The sequence below is a fragment of the Lepisma saccharinum genome, chromosome 10 (genome assembly GCF_977018435.1).
Source record: "Lepisma saccharinum chromosome 10, izLepSacc3.1, whole genome shotgun sequence".
NCBI lineage: Eukaryota > Metazoa > Arthropoda > Insecta > Zygentoma > Lepismatidae > Lepisma > Lepisma saccharinum.
In genome coordinates this window covers 3,618,793-3,642,587 of record NC_139238.1, presented here as the reverse complement: position 1 = coordinate 3,642,587, position 23,795 = coordinate 3,618,793, and the positions used below count along the sequence as shown (strand labels likewise).

Genomic DNA, 23,795 nt, shown 5'->3' with positions numbered 1-23,795 from the left:
CAAGATAGGGACAGATGGAAGGCCTGTGTTGCGGCAGCCATGAACCTTCGGGTTTAAGAAGGCTAGAGAGTTAGTTAGTTAGCTAGTATCTGTCGATGATCACTGACGTCCTGAATGACGTCAGCCAACTTGTGCAGGAGCCCTAGCAATAGCTATGAAGTTACATTTCGTCTTTATAGGTATTTTCCACTCTTACGGCAGCCGGTCCTCATGCTGGCAAGGGAAGTGGGAAGCGGAGATTATGCTACAGACCAACCAGACAACAGCTGTGGCGCCGAGAGGTACAACGCGGCGTGTGGAAGTACTACGTGCACCTCGTTCTACAGGCTGCTGCGTTTCTTATCATGTTGGATTGGTCGCTTCCCCGCTCCCCACTTCCCTTGCCAGGATGATGATCGGCCGCCGTAAGAGTAGAAAAGACTTATAGTCGATATTATGACTCAAATATTACGAACTATTCGCAATCACATACAAGAACGAAGTTAATATGAGCAAAACCACGGGACTTATGAGAAGTAATTCCTTTACTGTGTGGTAGATCTGGGGTTATTTTGTCCATGGATAGTTGTAGCTGTACTCCCGATAACATAAGGTATTTTCAGTAGTATGGTTTCTTATCACATTTACAAATATGACCGTTGAGATAAAACCAATACAATTTCCAAACAGTAGAGTGTAGTCAAAATGTTTCTTCTCAAAAGTAACAACGAGTAGTACAAAGATTCCAATTCATATGCATTCATCATTGTCCATTTTAGAAAAATACCATTGTTAAGTGCTGCAGAAATATTTCCAAATTTATTGAAAATCAACGTTAACTTGTGAGAAATCCAAGTAAAACCCTTTTTTACCGATTTCTGAAAATAGCTTCCTTCACCATCTATCCGTCGTATTGTATCTAAGAAACCTTCATTTTTACAAGAAATAATAAATTGTCAACAAAGTGCATGTTAAGAAAAATAATAATTTATTTCAGTTTTGTTTTCGTTTTTCAAAATATTCTTAACATAACAGAACACCAGCAAAAGTAATCAATTCAAAGGTACAGTACATTGTGCACAACGTTTATAAACATTTGTTTTAGAACATTACATATTAGGTTTGGCCGGACTTGAATTCCACTCAAATTGCTTTTTAGTGCAAATTCTTTACATTTCAATACCTTTTCTGTTCTGTATTTTAATGTTCACAGTTAGATAACCAACAAAATATATGCTTTAAAAAATTATATGGTATAGCGATTTTTTTTTCTCGGGTGCGTAGCAGATCTTACAGTTTGCAAATAAGGATTACCAGAATTAAATAAATGTGTAACAAATTCACCACCATCATAATGTAAATTAGTTAATATGTACACAATCTTTAAAGTCACAAAGTTTGATGGAAATTAGTTAATTCAGTGATGATTTCGTACAATACCAAGATTTCATTTTTGAAAACTTTTTATTTGTTGCTGGGAGATGTAATGAAATTACTTGGTTTTGTTGAAAATATACTGTTGTTATTAGTACATGGCACAATTAAACCTCGAGAGAAGTATTACATTTCGATTTCTTTAGCATTGTTACAAATTGCATGGTACGTGAGAACATTGTCGCATATTTACATGGTGATATGTTTTATCAACAGACCATGTCTGTGTGCTCTCGTAATTGAAATGTTTACTTCTCTGAACACGTATAGATATTGATCGGCATAAGCAATATAGTAGTTTCCAGTGATTGGAGTTGGGAAGTGATGTGTTTTTAATTGTTGGGAGGGATTGTTTGTTGGGTTTGCATCTCATAGTACTTTTTTTCTTTTTTTGAAAATAAATTTAGATTAGAAAATAACGTTTAATGGTCCATTGACGGTTCAGATCTTTTTCCCACGCCGAAATCGTACAGGGGGACTCTCTTTCCTAAGCCGAAGTTGTACATTCTCCTAACTGGGCTTCTGTTGTCGTAAGATGTCTTCTTTCCCAATCCTATGAATCTGTAGCGCGGGTTTCTTTTCTCAAGTTCCTCGTCTTCGTCGACCCAGTAGTTGCTGGCGTCTTCCTCTCGCTTGACCAGGTGGTACGTTCCGGTGGTGTGGGTGCTTGGTGCGTGGTCCGTGCTGTTCTCGCTCTTTGGTGCAGCCTTGTCATCGTCGTTGTTGATTTCTTGCTTGTACGCTGCGATTTCCTGCGGCGTCACCTCTCGCTTGCCCAGGCCGAATGCGAATCTATGCTCCGCCCTCTTGTTGTCGTCATCGTTGTGCCAGTACTGGTCCTCGTTGCTGACGTCATCGTCCTCGGACCCGCGCTTGCCGAGCCCGAAGTTGAACTTGCTGGCGAGACGCGAAGGCCTCTTGCCAAGACCGAAGCCGTAATCCCGCATTCCTCGCTTTCCAAGCCCGAAATCGTACATCCCGGACTTCTTACCGAGCCCGAAACTGTACAGGCGGCTGGGATCCCGCTTGCCAAGCCCGAAACTGTAGGACCGTGCCCGTTTCCCCAGCCCGAAAGAGTACAACTTGTTGTTCCTCTTACCGTCTTCGATATCGGCATCGTACTCTTCCTCCAACTCACCCTCTGGGTAGTCGTACTGCCAGGACCGCTTACCGAGCCCGAAACTGTACATCTCGTGCGGCCCCAGCCTCTTACCAAGCCCGAAAGAGTACAGCCCGCTGGGCGGAGCCCGCTTGCCGAGGCCAAAGCTGTACATGCTCGGCGATCGTTTTCCGAGACCAAAGTTGTACACTGGGAGACGCTTGAATTCTGATTGATAGGAGTAGGCCCGCTTGCCAAGACCAAAGTTGTACAACCTCTTGTATAATTCTGGGGTGTATTCGTCCAGGTCTTCCACAGGGAGTTCTCCTGATGACGCACCTGCTTCTAGGGGTATGTCTTCTGCCACAGCGGCCAGTACCAGGTAGAGAACATAGCAGCACCAGAAAGCAAAGGGCATGTTATCTGAAAATAGACAAGAATTTATTCTATTATAACATTTGCATAGATTAGCTTCCTTACACTAATATATTAGAAATGACAATATCAAGCACTACACTCTGTAACGGAAATATGAGGAGCAAAGCCTCGCAAAACGGTAGATGAGGGGAGAAAGCGAGTGGGCCGTGCACGCGGATGGTAGCTGCAGCCGCCTTTCCCCCTCCATGCACTGCTTGCGTAGAAGCTTGTTCTCTTCGGTTGCTCCAAATATTCCCGGGACAGAGTGTACTGTCAATAACAATGGAAGGTATTCAGTGAACAACTCCACCCACAATTCATTGCGTGAAATCACGACCGTCGACATATTTCGGGCAAGAGATCAGACCCTGCGTTGAAAGCATGCCGGGTAAGCATTGTGCGTGTGATCTTTGCCGAAGTGATTCAAAGTATGATTATTATGAATGTATGAGGCATGTGTAAGTATAAAACATAGCAAATTTAAGGCTGTAAAAAGGCTTCTCAGACCCTTTTTCTTAACACGTGCGAATGTGTTTGCCAGACTTCAACCGTTTCTTCCCAATGTTTACTGTGTGATGACGTCAAATTAAATATCATCCATTAAAAATATCCACTGAATCAATAATGCTACAATAAGGATTGTTCTTATTTTTGTAAGAGAACTCTTCAAGTTTTTAGAACCAGGGGTGCCTACGGGGGGATTTCATGACGCGCCTGCGTCATTGGATTTTTTTGGGGGGTCAACATTTTATACCAATTCTATATATCTTCACACAAAAATGGGCGGATCATATTTTTGTAATTGTTGTTTTTAAGTCCACTTTATGCACAGAAAGGCTAATCGGGACTGGACCTACAGATTGAAGTGGAATCCGAACCACTTTACCATGTGCCTCCACCGGGTATCGAACCCGGGACCCCTTGATTACAAGGTGACGACGTTACAACTACGCCATCGGGGAGGAAATGGGGGGGTCCCATTCAGTACTCTACACTTTACCTAGGTATACAACCATAACGCGGTAATCACACTAAGGAAGTCAAGATTGGCGATGCTAGATGTGGCTAGGAGTCAGGTTTTCCGATAGAGGTCCGTATGAATTCTGCAGTTAAAAGTGTTAACGTTTGTTACGTTTCCCGCCTTGTGTTTCCGAGGTGACTGTTTTGTGTGCAGATAATAATACATCAATATCCGATCGTAACGTTTGGCCTATCGGAACAATCGGGACACACTTCAGAAGTTAGTTCCTGACAGGACAAGGAACAAAAAGGTCCATATGTCCGGAAATGCAGCTTTTCACGATAGATGGCACTACACGTCGTCATGCCGAGAGTCGCTCGTAAGAGCACCAGTTGCCTAACACAGGGAAAGAAATTCATGCAGCAAATAGTTCAAGCACAGAGTTGCTAGCTCAGTAGGAACACAGCAGTTATAATCAGCGGGGCATGATTGCGATGGGAATCTAGTAGACTTTCCACATATTTTTTTGTGTTCATTTCCTTTTTATAAAATTTCTCAAAGCAAAATCAGATTGTGAAAATAGCCTAAGGCAACCAAATGCACGGCCATGAAAAAAGGCGGCTGGGCAGAATTGCGCTGGTGCCACATATGCGAAAAGCAAAGCGAGAGCGGGACAAACGTCGCTGGTTCCCGCGCATTGTGTGGCAGCGTCAACCGTGCTGCGTTGCCTAGTTCGAGCGTCAGACCGACCTCTCTCCGGGGCACTTTTGTGTCATCCCTGACCTTTCGAGCAAATAGTGTCAGTTTGTATCCCATGAATTACAAAGACCAACTCTACAACGAGACATTTCATTCTCTGAAACCTCCGAACACATGGTGTTGTGCTCCGACGTGGCAACAGCGCGAACGTCTGCCACCCGCCTAATTTCATGGCCGTGCGTTTAGTGCTCTTACGAGGGCACTTCGGGTGGTGCCATCTATCTTCGAACACATGCATTTCCGGGCATCACTGGCGTACGCAGGATTTCTTTTCGGAAGGAGCTGGAATTGTAAAGGTGCTTTCTAAGGGGGTGGCATATACAATAAAATATTTCGTAAATTTTTAACTTTCCTCTGCCAAAAAATGACAAACAGTGCTCATTTTAAGTCAAGTTTGCATTCACCACTCTGGTTTTTCATACAAGTTCTTCACTGCTTTTATTTGAAAATATTAATTTTCTTAAAATTTCGGAGGGGGCTGGCTGTAGCCCCTATCAGACCCCCCTCTCTCTGGGTACGCCAGTACCGGCCATACTTTCGTATGGAGTTCTTTGTTCCTTGTCTTGTCAGGAATCAGCTGAAGTTTGTCCCCATTATTCAGAATCACCTCGTGTATATGTATGTGTGTGGGTGGGAGGAGGGGGTGTATTGATAGATTCAGGTATAGATAGATCTACAGTGCAGAATTTGATGACGTACTTCATGTCGCAACGACAAACCTATATTCTCTGTACGACCACGTCTTGAATTAGTTAACATCGCAGAAGGAATCAAATCAAAATTCAAAGAATCCAGAAAGTCCCTAGGAAAGAAACACATCATTCCCTGCCTCACACAGGGACGCTTCGAGCTCTTTGGCACACATGGACTTCATCTCCCGCGGGAAATGACAGTTGATCACATCCCTTTCCATCACGAATCCGCGAGGGGGGATGGTTCGCCTAAAATGCAGTCCCCAAATCCCTCGAAAGCGTCGCCATGTTCTTTGTCCACCTGCGTCCTTCCGCTCCCTTCATTCCTCTCCTTTTTCCTACTCTGGCCAAGATGGACTGGGAGAAGCTCTTGGGATTTTCTCACATAAACACATCCACAAAAAGGCAGCTGACGTTTCCGTGTTTACTGGGAGTTTCGTGTGCGAGCGACATTCTTTAATGCGCTGCATATTGGGACTTTCTACTGCGGCGGTCGTTTTATTCTTCCCTTCTCTCTTCAAAATCCATCTCTTTTATATTTACCGTGTTTATTTCCGTGTAGCATCAATTTTTCTGTCTCAGAACTTTTCTCTTCAACATAGCTTCCTTACATGATGATCTTTCGTTTTCTTTCTTCTGCTTTATGTGACGTTTTCTCCGTATTATCTCTCTATGTGCCTTTCTCTTTGTCTTTCTCTCTATCTCTTTGTTTTACTTCTCTTTGTTTCCCTTCTTGCATTTCTCTTCGTCGTTCCTTTACTTCTCTCTCTCTGTCTCGTTCTTTGTTGTACTTCTCTTTGTTTCCCTTCTTGCATTTCTCTTCGTCTTTCCTTTACTTCTCTCTCCCTTTGTTTTACTTCTCTTTGTTCCCTTCTTGCATTTCTCTTTATCTTTCCTTTACTTCCCTCTCTCTCTTTGTTTTACTTCTCTTTGTTTTCCTTCTTGCATTTCTCTTCGCCTTTGCTTTACTTATCTCTCTCTCTCTCTTTGTTTTACCTCTCTTTGTTTTACCCCTCTTTGTTTCCATTCGTGCATTTCTCTTCGTCTTTCCTTTACTTCTCTCTCTCTCTCTCTCTCTCTCTCTTTGTTTTACTTCTGTTTGTTTCCCTTCCTGCATTTCTCTTCGTCTTTCCTTTACTTCTCTCTCTTAATCTTTCTTTTGCTTCTCTCTTTTTCGTCCTAATCTTTGTTTCTGTTCTATCTCTCATGTTTCTTCTTCATTTCTCTCTGCCCCATTTCCTATAATTTTTCTCTGGCTCTCCCCCTCTTCATCTATCTCTGTGTGTGTGTGTGTGTGTGTGTGTGTGTGTGTGTGCGTGTGTGTGTGTGCCTGTCTGTTTATTTCCTTCCTTTCTCTATCTCTCTCTCGTGTATGAATTCCTTCCCTCTCTTTAATATCTATCTCTCTTATGATGACCATTAAAATAGCGCCAGTGTATGTCCTACTTGACAACCCATTTTTTTAATGCAGCGCCTTGGACCTTTGTGGACACTCCATACAATCATGTTGCTACATGTGAGAGTAATACGAGGGTTGCTATATATGTATCCGGAATAACAAACAAAAAAAAATGTACCATTGAATTTGGTTTTATTGTTTTTCAAAATATTCTCCATGATGATCGATGCACTTTTGTATACGTTTGAACCAATTCTCATAGCACTTCATCCATTGCGATTGAGGTATCTCGAAAACATGCATTTGGACGCATCAATCGCTTCTTATAGCGTCGAAAATCGTTGACCGCGTAGCTTATTCTTCACGTACGGGAACAAAAGGAAATCATTGGGTGCTAAATCAGGACTATACAGCGGATGACCTATCAATTCAATGTTTTCACCTTTCAAATACTGAGTTGTTTGGACCGATGTGTGACAACTCGCATTGTCATGGTGAAGAATGATCCTGAGTCGCTGGTTGTTTTTCCTGATTTCCCCAAAGACTTTTTGGCAAACAAATGGTTGTGTACCATTCAGAATTGACGGTTCTACGATTCTCTAGTGGCACTGTAGGCACATGTCCATCCCCCCCCCCCAAAAAAAAAAACAAGCGACCATTTGCTTCGAAGTGCTTCTTGCACGAACAACTTTTGTTGGGTTTGGCTCATCTTGGAACACCCACACTGTCGACTGCTGTTTGCTTTCTGGCTCATATGCATAGATCCAAGTTTCGTCACCTGTGTAGATGTTATACAAGGCTTTTGAAGCACCACGATTGTATTTTGCGAGTATTTGTTTCCACCAATCGACACGAGCCTTTTTTTTTGAGCGTTTGTCAAATTATGCGGGATCTAACGCGAACAAATCTTCTTCAGGGCTAGATGTTCATGCAATATCTTATGTATGGTAGTCATACTAATAATGCGCAGGGATGCCTCAATCTCACGATATGCCACATGACGATCTTGCATTATCAGTTCTCGCACAGCATCAATGTTTTCTGGCACAACAACCGACGGCCTTCTTTAGATTCGTCCGTGAGCGAACGAAGACCACGATTGAATTCACTAAACCAGTGATATACAGTGCTTTTAGATGGTGCTTCATCGCCAAAAGTCGAAGTGAGTTGATCGATGCACTGCTGTTGAGATAATCCACGTCGAAAGTCATAGAAAATCATTGCTCGAAAATGTTCTCGAGTTAATTCCATTATTGGCCTCCGATGAAATTTTCAAGTCCCTGTAACAAACAAAAATAGCAGCCGCAAGCACAACGTTCTGGGTACATATACCATAGAAATGTCCAACTTTAGACAGGAAAATAATGAATTCTAACTATAGTGTAAAATGTAACTAATTTTAAATGTGATCGTGAATGTTGCCAATTAGCTTAGCGACTCCGAAAACTATGGATTCGACACTAATCTAGGTCATTTGTGGCATTTTATTTTTCACCCCCTCTCACCCCCCATGCCGATAGGTGACGAACTTGAAGTTGAACCGCATTGGGAGTGTCACGAAAACTATGGATTCCACACTAATATCGGTCTGTTTCGCAAGACAGCCTGAATGTTAGACAAGCCAAGAAACACTATCGTTGTGCGGATTGCATGGAGTCAAGGATGTCTGTTTGTGCGGAATTTAATATTCTCGATTATTTTTACATGTCACCCCTTCCCACTCGTGCCAGGGGTGTCTTACCCTCACAGTATTTAATTCCAGATTGCAAGTGATACGTGTACCAAGTTTGGTTGAAATTGCGCCAGGCGTTCGAGAGTTATTCCGGAACAAACAAATATACACAGCCACACACACACATACATCCATTTTTATATATGTAGATGAATAGGGGAGTAGTGCAAGAAAGGTACAATTAAGATTGGAGGAAAATTCCAAAAATTAAAATGTTCATGGCAAGGAATTATAAAACTTGAAAAATATGATGTTCAGGAAAAGGCACGTAAGTCGCAAACTGCGATTTCCTGCTACCTTCATTTCAGTCACACTGAGTCAAAGAAAATGCTATGACTATAATTTTATATTAGGTGTGTGTGACGATTCTTAACATTAATGGTCCAATATGTATATCATGGCTGTAATATTTGCTATTATAAGTATAAATAACTCACTGCTGTAAAATTGCATGTTTTAACTTAAGTTTGTTTTGGTATTTTAAGTCCACTTTATGCGCAGTAAGGCTAATCGGGACTGGACCTACAGTTTAAATTTGGATCCGAACCACTTTTGCCTCCACCGGGTATCGAACCCGGAACCCCTTGATTACAAGGCAATGACGCTACCACTGCGCCATGGGGGAGGCTTTTAACTTAAGTGATTCTTCCCAAACACCCTATATATATTTTTAAAAACAAGGAAACTGAACTGATTGCGTGAAAGACAAAACACATATGCCAATCGCGCATAATGGCAGAGAAGGGGAGAAAGCGAGTGGGAGGAGCAAAGCAGTGTGCGCTGCTGCAAACTGCTGGTAGCTGCAGCCTCGCTTTCCAATCTATGGACCCATTCCCCTTCTCACGCGTTCATTGGCCGAGCCCTCTCAAGTCACTACTTGCGCAGAGACTTGTCGCTTGATTCGGAAATTCCCGGAAAAGATTGTAAATGCTGTGTGGGAATTGCTTAGCAGTGTTTCCAGTATCTGAGCTTGTTCAGATGCGATTACTTCCCGGAAAACAAGTCCCTCGAAAGGATTAAAGTACTAACGATCTTTGGAATGGCTGATATCACGTCAGAGCAACAAAATGCAAACATTGGAGTGTATCTACAAGATACAAATCTGCTAATTAAAGTCGCCCTTTGAAATCGACAATCCAGTTTTCTTTGAGCACGCTTTCCTGCTCTCGTAAACAAAAATGCGAAAACCTTTTGTCAACATTATGTAAACATATTTGTAAAGAAGCAGAGAAGGGGGTAGACTCGTGTCGGCCTCTTTGATGGTGCACGTTTAATGAGGAAAGGAAACTAATTCTTCCCACTTTCAATTAACAAGATACGCGTGGACTGGCCTGAATATTAAAATCGGTTTACGTATATTACGTGTAGTAAGCGCCGTTTTTCAAACATCATGAATATAACAATGTCCTTTTGCTCTTTCAAACTAATCTACAAGAGAAAGTTAGAAAATAACATTCCCTATTTAATATCTATTGTTCTGTTCATAATTTTGAATGACTGTTTATCAGGATTCGCGTGGAACAGACATTGATAGCCACTGCCATCTACCGATCAGAATTTAAGTTTCATCTCAGCCAAGAAGCAGCTCTACTATTAATTAGGGAATCTTACTTTCTGACTTCAACTCGTACACAGCACTATGGCTCTTAGATGGACAAGAGTTGCAGAGGAATTTTCATTATAAGCCGCTAAAGTGCCGGACGTAGTTTGTTTCTAGATTTCTATAACTATTTTCCAGTCTTACGGCGGGCGCTCTACATGCTGGCAAGGGAAGTGGGGAGCGGGGAAGCGACCAATCCAGCGCGATAAGGAACAAAGCAGCCTGTAGAACGAGGTTCACGTACAACCTTGGTGACAATGAAGTTCGACCAGAAAGGAATACGTGATTAAATGCACAGAGGCATAGGCGGTGGAATGGGTGACCCGCAGAAGTGACGCATGTGTGTAAGAGGAGGCGTGTGAGCAGGCAAGAATCGTGATCCCAGCATGTTGCACCCAGGGTTACGTAAAGAACGAAAACGGGGAACTATACGCGTGACATTGAACTTCGACCAGGCACCAGACCCATACGTATATTTCCAGATAGTGGCGCATTCGACGGAAGCATGACGTCACGGACACGATAAGGGAGTCCGCCGTATATAAGCGCGTGCTGTGCACCGAGGAACCGCAGTGCATCATCACATCACCATGGCCAGGGGCAAACCTATTGACAACACCGTGAGGAGAAGAGTGGTGGAGTTGCAACGGGATGGACTCAGTGAACGGGAAATAGGGCGCCAACTAAACTTACCCAAGTCAACCGTCCACTGCATCATCAAACACCACCAAAATACGGCTACTACAGAGCCAGGTAAGGCCCCCGGTCGAAAACGCCTGCTGAGCGTGCGTGACCTACGGATATTTAGGCGCTATATCCGGACCAACAATCATGTTTCTGTGGCCGAATTACGACTGTGGACTCGAGAACGCTTTCACATTGAAGTGTCAACCAGAACCATTCGCCGTTATCTACAGCGATGCGGTTACCGAGTGTACAAGGCGAAACGTAAACCCTTCCTTTCCATGTTGAACAAAGGCAATCGACTACGGTGGGCAGGAATGTACCGGGGATGGACATTTCGGCAGTGGAACAGGGTTTTCTGGACGGACGAATCCAGTTTCAATGTTGTGTACGGGAAAATACGGAAAACAGTCATTTGTCGGAAGGAGGAACAGAATGAAGCAAAATGTTATGCACGTCGGGTACAGAAACCTGCGTCAGTGATGGTACGGGGATGCATGACGGCATCTGGGGTTGGCCCACTACACGTCTGTGAGGGCATTGTGAATGCACACGTCTATACACGCATACTGGAGCGGCATCTTCCCACAATGCGAAGGCACCTGTTCCACAGGCGGCGTCTCATCTTTCAACACGACAATGCCAGGCCTCATACAGCGCGGCTGACAAGAGAATGGTTGACTCGCCATCACATGCAAACTCTGCCATGGCCACCGTCGAGTCCCGACCTCTCGCCCATTGAGAATGTGTGGCATGTTCTTAAGCGACGTGTGCAACAGAGGGGACCCACGACAGTGGCTGCTCTTATCGCCTGCCTGCAGGAGGAATGGCACCGCATCGATGTGGAATACCTTGAACGACTCGTCCGCAGCATGCCCCGACGCATTGCCACAGTTATTCGCCGACGGGGCGGCGTCACACCATGGTAAACAGGATCCCCTCTAACAGTGGTCGAACTTCAATGTCACGTGTAGATGGACGAAAATGTTTTATTTTGTGTGGACACCATACATTGCTGCGTTGCAGCGGAAATTTATGTTTTCCTTTGTTCCATGTAGCCTGCTGAATAAAATATGTTCAGCATATGCATGTGTTCTCCTTCTTTCACAACGCACTCCTATATTTGTGACTGGTCGAACTTCATTGTCACTAAGGTTGTAGTACTTCCCCCGCCACGTCGTAACTCTCTGCGCCACCGCTGTTGTGCGGTTGGTCTGCTGCGTATCCCTTGCCAGCATGAGCGCCCGCCGTGAGATTAGACAAGAGCAATAGACAGCAGCAAATTTCAATCTTCCTCGTGGGGAGCCGAAAATTTTCGCTTTTCAAGTTCGTTTCTATAATCTTCCTATCTGATCAAAATTATGTCCTATTTTCGTTATTCTTCTGTTGTGCAGGGTGTAGCTTCAATATTTCTCTATTTGTATCGAATTATGGGAGGAAGGGTAAGCATCGAAGCATGTTGAAGTACACCTCTGTCCCGGTTGTCTCTGGAGCAAGCGAACGAAAACAAGTCTCTGTGACGCGAGACGGCTCCAACAATGACCACGTGAGAGGGAACGGGATTGTGTGGAGGGGGAAAAGCGACTGCTGTTACCAGCCTTCACAGCAGCGTGTATTGCTTCACTCTTCCCTTTCGATCTCCCCCATCCCATCTCTGCAGCTATTGTTCCAGAGATAATCGAGACAGGGTATAGGAAGGAACGCCTTTTTGTTACTATCATTTTATTCTGCATTTTGTGCAGCCACGAAGAAAAATCATGGTTGCGAGTGACATTATTTTTGTCTGAAAACGAGCAACTTTTTCGTGCACTACAACAGAAAGGCTGTTTCACCCGTCAATATAAGGGGATTGTGAGTACCTATGGACAGAACGTTCAATGTGTTTCTTTAATAATAAATAACTTGGTCTCCTGGATGGCGCAGTGGTAAAGTTGTTGACTTGTAATCAAGGGTTTTCGACACATTTAGGTTCGGATCTCACTTTAAACTGTAGGTCCAGTACCGATTAGCTTATCTGTACATAAATTAAATAAAAAGCTAATTCGGCAAGTGTTCATTTAAGTGACACTGAATCAATTAAAGAAAATATAAGTATAACTTTATCTTGGGCATGTATAAAGATTCTAAACAGTAATAATTCAACGTGAATATCATAAAATAATTATTGACGCTTTCCTGGCGACGAATACTGAAGAGGTTTTCTCGGGCAATCAGCCAGGTGATTTCCTGGAAATCCGGAAATCACCTGGCTGATTGCCAGAGAAAATCTCTTCAGCATTCATGAATATCATGTTTGCAACGTTGGCTATTAAAAGAATGGGCATAAACAACTGCGTCGCGTGGTATAAAATCGCATATTTTTCAAGTTGAATACTTCACAATGGTACTAGACAGTTTGCCATTTTATGTTCAAACAACTACTTCTACCCAGTTGAATATTTCTGAAGACTAGATATTTAAAAACCCGTATAACTTTCACATAAAACTTGAAAGAAATGAAGTCGAAGTCAATTTATTGAGCGAAATTTCAAGATATATATTCAATTAACCTACAGTGCCATCTAACGATTTCAAATAGCATTAACGAAATGTCTAAAGCATGTCCGGAGTGCCGAGATACAATCTACTTTCTGTGGATGAACACGCGTTTCAATGTTATCGGTTGAAGCAGAATTTACTTTGAAAGCAATAACCTACTTTTCAACCGTCCTTTATGTCTAAAGAGACTTCATAGCAACGTGGATGTGTTCCAAGATCCTTTAAGTTCAAAATCGTTGCGATTCTAGCTGAAAGACTGGCTCTCAGATGTCCAAAGGTTCCTCGTGATTCCCTTCATTTCTTTTTCTTCACATAAACCTTTTCTGTATTGAGTAAGGACTTCAGAAGATGTTTGAAATGCAATTTGTCTCGTTTCGCTGCAGTTCTAGTTGCAATCCGAGCAATCCTTGCGAAACGAATTTTTTTTTTTAGCAGTACTTTGAGTTCGGAAACGTTTCTAAAGCACCTTTTCCAGTTTTATTGAACAGATTTAGTCTTGAAATCTTCTTTTGAGTGTTCGCCTTTATTTCAAGGCGCAGATAGAGCCCCTCCACTCGCAGCGATTCTAGTTATTTGCTAAAATGAGGAACTGTACTCTATTTAGGTAACTCATATCACGGCTATACATCAAGGTTATGTGTTCTTAGAAATAAGACCAGATATTGAAATAGAAAAATAGATATGATATTCTTTTGGATAGAATGCATATATGAAGGACCATAAATTTTCATTATTTTTTAATATCAAGTCCTGTATATCATTTTATAATTTAATCACTTCACATTGTCTCGGTGTCTCTCAGCAATTCGACGTCTGTACAGCAACCCGGCATCCTTCAGTAACTTGTCGTCTTTACAGCAATTCGGCGTCTATCCCCTCCCTGGGAGGATCGACTGCTAGAACTATAGTCTTCCCACTATTCGAGGGCGTTATCTTAACATGTTGATATTTTTTCTCGTCTGTTCCTTTCTTACAATTATTTATTTTATAATGGTACCAGTTAGATATACCGCAAACACATTTAACTCGTTTATTTTTAAATAAAATTCATTTCTACTTACCACATATGCATAGCGGAACATTTTTCAACTAGGGATTACTTTTTTGCAATGAAAGAAGCGTTATTTTTAACATTATAAGTATTTATTGGTCTTTGCTAATTGGCGGCAAATTTTGACTCACGTTGTCTATCGTCAGCTGATAAGCTATATCGTCAGCTGATATGCAGTGTTTCCAAACTTATGAACCGATAAATGCCGCACAAACTATCCACAAACCATTCACAGAAAGTTAGGTTAGGTTCAGTTAGATTAGGAAAACATAGAAAATTGAATTGAAAAAAAAAAACCGCTCACACGTCATCTTGTAAAACTACCGCGTGGTTGTTACACTAACACTTATTAACCGAAAAATGATTGTTTTTAATCCACAAACCATTCACGGAAGTTTAGGTTAGGTTCAGTTAGGTTAGGCAAACAGAATATTAAATTGGAAAAAAAAATCCCGCTCACACGTCATCTTGTAAAACTACCGCGTGGTTGCTACACTGACAGGGGGTTACGTAATCGAACGCACATAACATTTGATTCACGTAGTCGACGGTAATGGTGGCACGAGCTATCTTGCAACGGAGATACATGAATGTCGAAAAATACCTTATTTACAGGCCGAATAACTTGCACAATTCGAAAAAAACACTTTTCCCAGCTTCAGAAAGTCCACAAGAACTAAATTCCGTAAGTACTTTCCCGTCTTTTCTCCTGTAAATTTCAAGAAATGTGTTTCCGGTATATCTGATCGTTACGATTATTATTTGTGAGAAATTAGATCTGCTTAGAATACTAATACATATATGTAATATTTTATTTATTTATCCATCTTGTGTACAAACAACTAGCATTCACCATTTTTTCACCTAATTTCACATTCTTCTCATCGATTTTAATTATACCAGTTATTCTTTAACTTCTTTAACCTCGTGCTGCCATCTATCTTTAATTTCCGCAAACTTCATTCCTACACTGTTCCTTAGGTACGTGACAACTGTAACTTACTTTTAAAAGTAACCGGTGTAGTCTAGTACCGAAATAAGGTTTTATCGGTTGCTTGGCTTCCTTCATGTTGACATATGAGTATATTGTCAGTTCCTCGTGCAGCTGTACGAACGGAATGACACTCCCAGTCTTTATCTTTCTAAGAATGTTATCAGCTTAATTCAAACTGACCTACGCCGATAAACCCATGCATGTTTGTCTTGCACTGCTTCATAGATGTCACTGTCGAGTAGCAATAACTTTAGCAAGACTTGCGCCAGCGAAATCAATAAAGTATTGTTGAAACACCAGCGATTTATTAGCACTTACTAACCTACTTTTGCCTGCAATTATGTAACAAAGAGCTATATTTTTCAAATAGGGTGCAAATCATTGATTAATGCTTACCCTATGTCCTGTAATGGTAAGATATTGAAGTTCCTATAAGATTTAGTGTTATAAGATTTCTATGGAGTAATTCGTTTCAGCAGGTTATAGACATTTTTAACTTTTGTGAACACGTTGATGGTTCTATTGAGTATTACCAGCAGTGGCGGATTAAGCTTCCTCGCCGCCCCTAGGCACAAACTTAATGTGCGCCCTTCTCAAAATAAAAGTAGTAACTTATTTGCACTGACCCAGTACATAAGTTCCGTCTGAATGTGTGATTGAAAATGGTTCTCCAAGGTCCCAACAGATTTCTGCCTTGTTAAGAGTGCCAACTCGCAGTTTTTGTGTTCTTCAGAATATTTCGTGTGATGCTAGAATATTTGAAATGTTTTTCCAGTCTGAAATGCCGTGAGTTGCGATGTTTGTCTTGACCTTGAACAACCTGCATGATGCACAATAAACGGCACCAGTGCTGCACGAATATACCAAATAATTCCGCAAAATTGATTCGCCATTTACAAGTTTACGAAAAAAAAACACTATTATTTAAAAATCTTGTCTTACCTGCTATGAGTCTTTGTGATTTAAAAAAATCGTTTTCAGCATTCTGATTAATTCCACGTCTTAGAAGAATGTCAATTGTAGACTCATTCAGACACCACTCGGCAGGATCGTCACTAACGAAATTTGCACTCTCACTTTCACAATCAGGAACTCCTACGAACTGAGGGGACACTACCTCAGGTGCACTTTCTTCCTTCACTAAACCCACAATATTTTTGACATTTTGCGTTTCACAGAGTTCACTCGATGTAGCCGCTTCCATTTCAATTTTTGAACTGCTTTCGGAAATCAGTTGTTCCTTTCGCCTAAAAAACGTGTCCACTGTACCAAGATTTTTCTGTAAGGTTGCTTCTCTTTCACGCTTTTCGTTTGCAAGTTTACGATAAGCCGCCCCACTTGACTTTGTTCGCTTCATGCTGCCTGCTGCATAAAAAAAAAACACCAAATCGCAAACGCACTAGCAACAAACTGAATGCACCAGCCAGAGAATACAGCAAGACAAAAGCTGCACTCACTCACTCACTTATCAGCAGTGTTTATTTTTTTTAAGACTGGCATTGTTACAGATGCTAGTTTCAAACAATCAGTCTTCTTTCCTGCCTGGTCATTAACAAACGCTTAGTGGAGGATCGAGGGGTATGTATTTACAAAAACAAACCAACAAAGACTGGGCGGTTTGCATTGCCATTGTAAGCGATAAAAGCCACAGCAAGTGTTAAAAACACATTGATTGGCGCCTGAAGGAGGGAGAACAGACGAAACATTTCTTGATAACACATAAATCCGATACATCAAGGTTTCTTTCGTATGAAGCGAAAGTGTTGCAAACCGTTGATTTGAAACATTGGTTTCATAGGTCTAAATTGTCACTGTGTACGTAAGACACTTTTTATTATTCTTGATATTCTGGAAAAAAGATTTGCAGCCCCCAAGAGTTGCCGCCCCTAGGCACGTGCCTAGTGGGCCTATTTGGTAATCCGCCACTGATTACCAGTATTACTAGGAATTCATAATTTTACCGTGTCATATTTAGCCCAAAATGGATGGTATGAAAGCGTATTTTGTTCATATACAGGGTGCTTTTAACTTTTAAGTACATATTGTTCATCAATCCATGTTCCTCCGGGTTTTTTCCAGCTTTACCTTTTTTATTGGAAATATATTAGAATTAGATGAAGGAATGTACCGTGAAACAAAACATGGTTATCTTTGTTTATTTCATTTAAAATTCACTAAACATTGGAATAGTTATTTTTGTCAATGGTTGGTGTTTAATTCAGTTCATTATCTCTGATAGGATAAACAATATGTTGTGAAGGATATAGAATTATCCATAGAATTATCCTTACAACTTCAAGTTTTAATAACTCCAATTTTAAGTCCCATATTTGCATACTCTTTGTTGTACACGTACTTTGGAGAGAATCCATTTATGATTCAACATATAGGTGGAGCCACAGTGCAAAAACTTGGCAAAGGTATACATCGCAAGGGAAACTAACGATACAAAATTTAAATCGGAAATTTCATGAACGAAATTTCCTTTCCGTTAAACTTTACTTTCCTGTAGGAGGAAAACGTTCATTATTTACAAAAAAAATAGAGTATTTCGCAAGTCGTTGCAAGAAGATATTCATTCGCGAATCTAATTAGTGGAATAATTATCATTGAAATGCTCAGAAGGGATCAAAAGCTATTCATAATTATACTATTTGATCACAAAACGAACACGGAGAAAGAACCTTCTCTCGCAGGTATTTAATGAAGATCCCTGCAGAAGACGTGATTCAGTGAATTAGCCTGATTAATTAAAAGAATGTTACCTGGAGGAAAGTCCAATATTCCCGTTTTTCAATCGATACTCAAGGAAAACGAAAGAGGATTTCCATACAGGAATTGTCAACGAGAAATAAAGAACTTGAGACTTGGATAATTGTGATCTGAAACCGTTAACTTGCGCTAAATCACATAAGTTTATCCGATAGTGTTGCCTTGTAAACAAGAGATCAGTGGTTTTGTTACAGACGAGTGGCTAAGATCTAATTTTAGATGTATTCACATAAGTGTTGTTGTGAGAAGAGTGTGCATAAGGTACTCAAATAATTGATTGATTGCTTTTGTTATTTTATGTCGCTTTTTGGCCACTTTCGGCTAATCGCCAAGATGAGCTTGAGCACGACCAGCTTTATTAAGGCCGGAATCCTGAAATGTGGCAACGCTGTCTCGCCGCCTCCTTAACATCCAGCTACATAGCATGGGCGCGAATAGCAAAACTGACATTGACTCTTAAAGAAACAAGGGAATTTGTGTATATTTTTCTTTTTCCAAATCTGGACAGAAGATTGACATTACGATGCAAGTGGAAATAAGCAGAAAATTGAAGGCCAACTTTGCATTTCAAACGCAGTATGGAAGTTTCCAATAATGTGTAGTTTGCCCTTATTTCATTTGCTAGCATTTCGGAATGACATTCGAATCTAACAACTAAATATTAAAATAATGGAAGATCTAACACACTGGCCTCAAGATCTAAAAGTAAGACGTACAAAGTAGTTGTGGTGATAAACATATAGCCCATGTATGTACAAGGCTAAAAAAATGCCAAGTGCTGGAGACTATGTACTTCCTGTGAGAAGGTCGATAATTTTGGATGGCTTAGAAATTAGAAGGTGTTACATTTCCGTTGTTTTTCTCTTGCGGAGATATGTTACAGTGAAGGAATTAGTGTTTTTGTGTTCTACTGTTTTGTTAGGTTAGGCAGTTTTATGCTCTTAGAGGTTGGTTTGAGTTTCTATTGTTTCCCGAATTCTTGTTTGAGTGTTGTAGTTTAACCCTTGTACTTAATACAAGTAAGAACTTAACGTGTGGTGCCTCATGCGCACACAACTTCTCTTTGCTCTTTTCGTAAACATGCTTTAAGATTGGTAAACGCTGTAAGTGCCACAATAATTCAAACATCGTTTTCCACGTTAAACTGAGAAATGTGCCATGCTTTAAATGTGGTAAACGTGAAATGTGGCTGGCAGCCCTCTTAGTAGTTCAAAGGGAGTGTAAAGAGGTCACTAGTGTGCACGTTCTTACGGGCTGATGTGCGGAACGATGCGATTTCCCAACACTTTCGCTTTTGGCACTTACAACGTTTACCACTTTTAGTCCTTATTTATTTTGCATATGATAATTAAGAATATTAATGACATCAATATTGGATATTTATTATATTCGACGGTTCACCACATGTGAAACGTACGGAATGCTCCATGAAATGCTGCTAAAAAAATGTAATGTATATTTTTTACAACTTACTGCTTTACTTACGAAAAATAACGCTGAATACACTAGCGATACAATTTCAGTGACTGTAGTGATTACGGGATGAATATGCTGAAGAACATTATTACTTTTTTATGTCTCGACGTTCATTCTTTAATGTTTCTTCAGAGTAACATCGGCCGGCTGACGTTTCGGTTTACAGGGTTGCCAACTTGAAGGCTCCGGGCCCCCCTCGGATTAAAGATGGCCCTGGGTTGAGTGATATAATGAAATTGATAATGGCAGAGGCATCTCCTGAACGCATGCGGTGCATGCTACGCATGCGTCAATTGTGGGGGAAAAGAACAGCTTGCTCTGTGACGACATTAATGAGCATTTCTACACTCTAATTTCTTCATATAGAAGAAGTATTTATTTTACATGAGAGCGCTCAACTAAGCTTATATTACATTTCTTGGATCTGAAGTGAAAGAAAGTAATAATTCCTTTCCCACAATTGACGCATGCATCACTTCAAATCCAAGAAATGTAATATAAGCTTAGTTGAGCGCTCTCGTGTAAAATAAATACTTCTTCTATATGAAGAAATTAGAATGTAGAAATGCTCATTAATGTCGTCGCAGAGCAAGCTGTCCTTTTCCCCACAATTGACGCATGCGCAGCATGCACCGCATGCGTTCAGGAGACGCCTCTGACTTCGACTAATCAAATTTTAGGTCCAGTCTCGAAGGGCTTACCGAGCACAAAACTGCACTTGCAATAAACAGTTTTATATCAATAGATCTGTTGTGTGAACAAACAATGTTCGCACTTTGTACCTTGTAATTTTCATGCCGATCAAATGCTATTCTGATTTCCTATACGATCATCAAAGGTTTTTGAGATCGATACCCGGCGGAGGCACATACTGGTTTAAAGTGTAGGTTCAGTCGCGATTAGTTTATCTGTGTACAAGGTGGACTTGTAACAAAAGTTTAAACCAAGATATTAGTTTTTACGTTAGGGAAATGTTATATCGTGCGACAGGAAATCTATTCTTAAGAAACAAATGCATCTTTTCACACCCGGAATGTTGTGACATGCTTGCATCGGTTTTGTGGCATTCCACCCAACATAACACGTGATGCGCCTCAATGCTAGTGTTCCTTTATTTATTGATTTCTGCATTTTGTCCAGGGAATCTGTGGAGCAAGAAAACGCATAACAATAGATTGATTTGATTTGATTTGATTTAGTTTATTTTACTTCACGTTTTGTGCCTCTTGGCTAATTTGCGAAGATGGGGATGAGTGATGAAATGATGAAATTGATGAATGGACATTCACAAACAACCAAGCCCGACCGGGATTCGAACCCGGGACCCTTGGCGTCGCAGCGCGATGTGCTAAACACTCGGCCACAAGGTCGGGCACATAACAATAGAGAAAGGGAGAAAGCGAGTGGGTAGCTACAGCCGCGTTTTCCCTTCCATGCACTCACTTCCCCCTCTCATTGGCCGAGTCCTCTCGAGTAGCTTCTTGCGCAGAGGACTTGTTTTCGTTCCCTTGCTCCAGAGATTCCCTGGTGATTGTGGAACTCAGCTTATTTTGCGTCGCGTTTCTACCACTTACTTTAATCGCGACGATGAAGATGAGCTATGGAATGGATGCATGCGTTCGAACCTGTGGCATCGTAGCGCGTTACACACTGCATCACGACGAACGGCTAAATATACCTCAGAGAATTGTTATTGCAATGTTACGAGCTTGAAAGATAATTCTTAATCGAACACTAACCCCCCCCCCACACACACACACACCAGTATAGAAACGAAGAAAAACATTTGAGCTGAAAACAATACTTGCGGAAACACAATTACGCGTATTTTCGAATATTTCGAATTCAATTTACACTATATCACGAATCGGTGCTGATAGCGTATCTTGAAGATATAATTCAATTTCAAAATGTTGCATAGTAGTTGATTTCAGTCTTCATACTGTATCTGTGGGCTTAATAGCGTCTGTTCAATCTTGTATGGAATGTAATCACATTCCACAAGCATTTGGTAATATCACTGCTTATTGAAATAACAAGTGATGATTGGGATTGGACATTACACTAGAAACAAAAGACTTTCAGATATACTATCTTTATTGTTTTGCAATGCATTGTGCGTTACGATGTATTTCGATTTAATCATAGTATTCATTGTTCTATCTGCATATTTCTATTAAAAATATTTCTCTTCGATTAAAACTAACCTCGTATGTTTTACGTATACCTGTCTCCACCCGAGACAAACCATGTAAAAAAAAAATCACTATATTGCTATCAGAGGTTCCTGGCAAATCTGTTGATCTGAGTGGCAAAAGTTTCCTGAACATTTTGCGATCACTGAAAACAAATCTGAAGAGCTTCCTATTTCTTTTGTTCCAAAGTGTTGTGTCTCCCGATAGCGTAATGGTAACGTCGTCACCTTGTAATCAAGGAGTTTGGTTTGGATAGGATGATTCATTGAAGTAAATGGTTATTGCAAGTGTATATATTTAATATTTTCAGAATGGATTGAAAAGGTAACCTGTAAACAATGCTCGTTTCATTAATTCGTTCATGTTGTAAGGAAGATGAAAATGAAGAGAGAAAACAATAACGCATTCATCATTGTTGTCATCATTGTTATTCCGTTTCTCTCGAAAGACAATAACATATTTCATCATTGTTGTTCCTTTTCATAACACGTTTTCCTCGACACAGCGTCAGATGGCTGCACTGCGTACCATGCCGTACCGCACGATATGACAACACCGTGATGCGTGTTCCTTCAGCTCACAATACCAAACTAATTTTGCAGCAGGTATAGCGATAGAGTGAAATCCATTACACAGATTTTCCACCCACTATTCTCGTGATTTCCACCAGTAAACACGGCAGCACGTCAGGAACAGGCGGCAGCCATTTGCACACAGATGTCAGAGACACCTGTTGGCAGAGAGTGGAATGAAAGACAGCAGTGCAAAATAAGAATCAAGATGCACCAAGGAACAATCCCAGGTGCAATTTGCACATTATTGCAATGGCAATTTAAACATATGTCAATATTCCCCTCATCCTCCACCGGATATCGAACTACAATGTGACAGAATACCACCACGCCATCGTGTTGGATTAATTCCTGCCTTCGTGTCGGGAAATACAATTAATGGCAATAAAAATGGTACACCTAAATCCTGAAATATCCGATTCCCTGCAAGGCGTTATGTGTGTTGCATAACTCGACGGCGAAAGCCAACTTCAATAGCAATTTAACACATCGACATCTGTTGCTATTCACTGCTACTTCCTCCATTTGGAGCAACGGTTGGGACACGCTTCCAAGTTGATCCTGCGTGGCGATCGTGAAACATACCACCACCAGTAAAATGTTGGCAAAAGTTCCCTCATAACGAATGGTATCCAAAGACAAATTTAGGGGGTCCAGTGGGTCCGGACCCCGAAAGATTTATCAAGTACTAAAATTATCGTGTACTTTATCCTGTGTCTGTTTGCGCTATTATTTATGAGACAGCCTGTATAGGGGGGTTCAGGGGTGCGGATCCCCAAAATAATCTCACCAAGTACTAAAATTAAGTAATGAAAATATTTGCATTTGTTGCATAATTGATGGTTATTAATTTCCTCTGAATTTTTTAGAAGGCAAGGATTATATTGGGATCACACGGATTTGAATGACATTACAAAGAAGATTTATTTACACTACCACTCAATATGCATAAAATATTAATCAGAAACTTATTGTTCTCCAACTACATGTAACATCATTGTTATTCGATAAATATTCAATTATTCATGTATTTGACAATAATTTCATTGCCAGGCCACTTGATTTTATGTAAATTATTTCGATCTTTACTACAGGTTAGCTACGTAATGAATAATACGTAATGCGTTGTTATATCTCGATTCTTATACAGTCTTTTTACCTATTCGTGTAATAATTATATATTAATTTATTTATTGTATTTAGTATTAAATTTATTTAATATAATTATTTTAATCTAAATATTATTATTATTATTCCTGAGACATATTTCTAGATACCTGCATAGAGATAACGAGTCAAAAATTCGTTCTCCAAAAGTTTTGCCTCTTCGAGCTCATCTACACATTTGTGGCCAGATTGACTGCAATATTGCAATTCTCTCTTTTAATATTTGTATTTATATATCTTCTGTCCTTTGTTCGCTATTTTTTACATGAGATAT

The 23,795-nt window shown here is 40.7% G+C and overlaps 1 protein-coding gene across 1 annotated transcript in view; it reads right to left on the bottom strand.

The window, feature by feature from the left end:
* Positions 1-962: 962 nt before the first annotated feature.
* AstA (allatostatin A) overlaps positions 963-23,795 on the bottom strand; it is a 90,811-nt gene continuing 67,978 nt past the window's right edge. Inside the window, exon 2 of the mRNA XM_083129481.1 lies at positions 963-2,935. Coding sequence (XP_082985607.1) covers positions 1,836-2,935 — 1,100 coding nt within the window. The 3' untranslated portion in view covers positions 963-1,835. The remainder of the gene's footprint in view (positions 2,936-23,795) is intronic.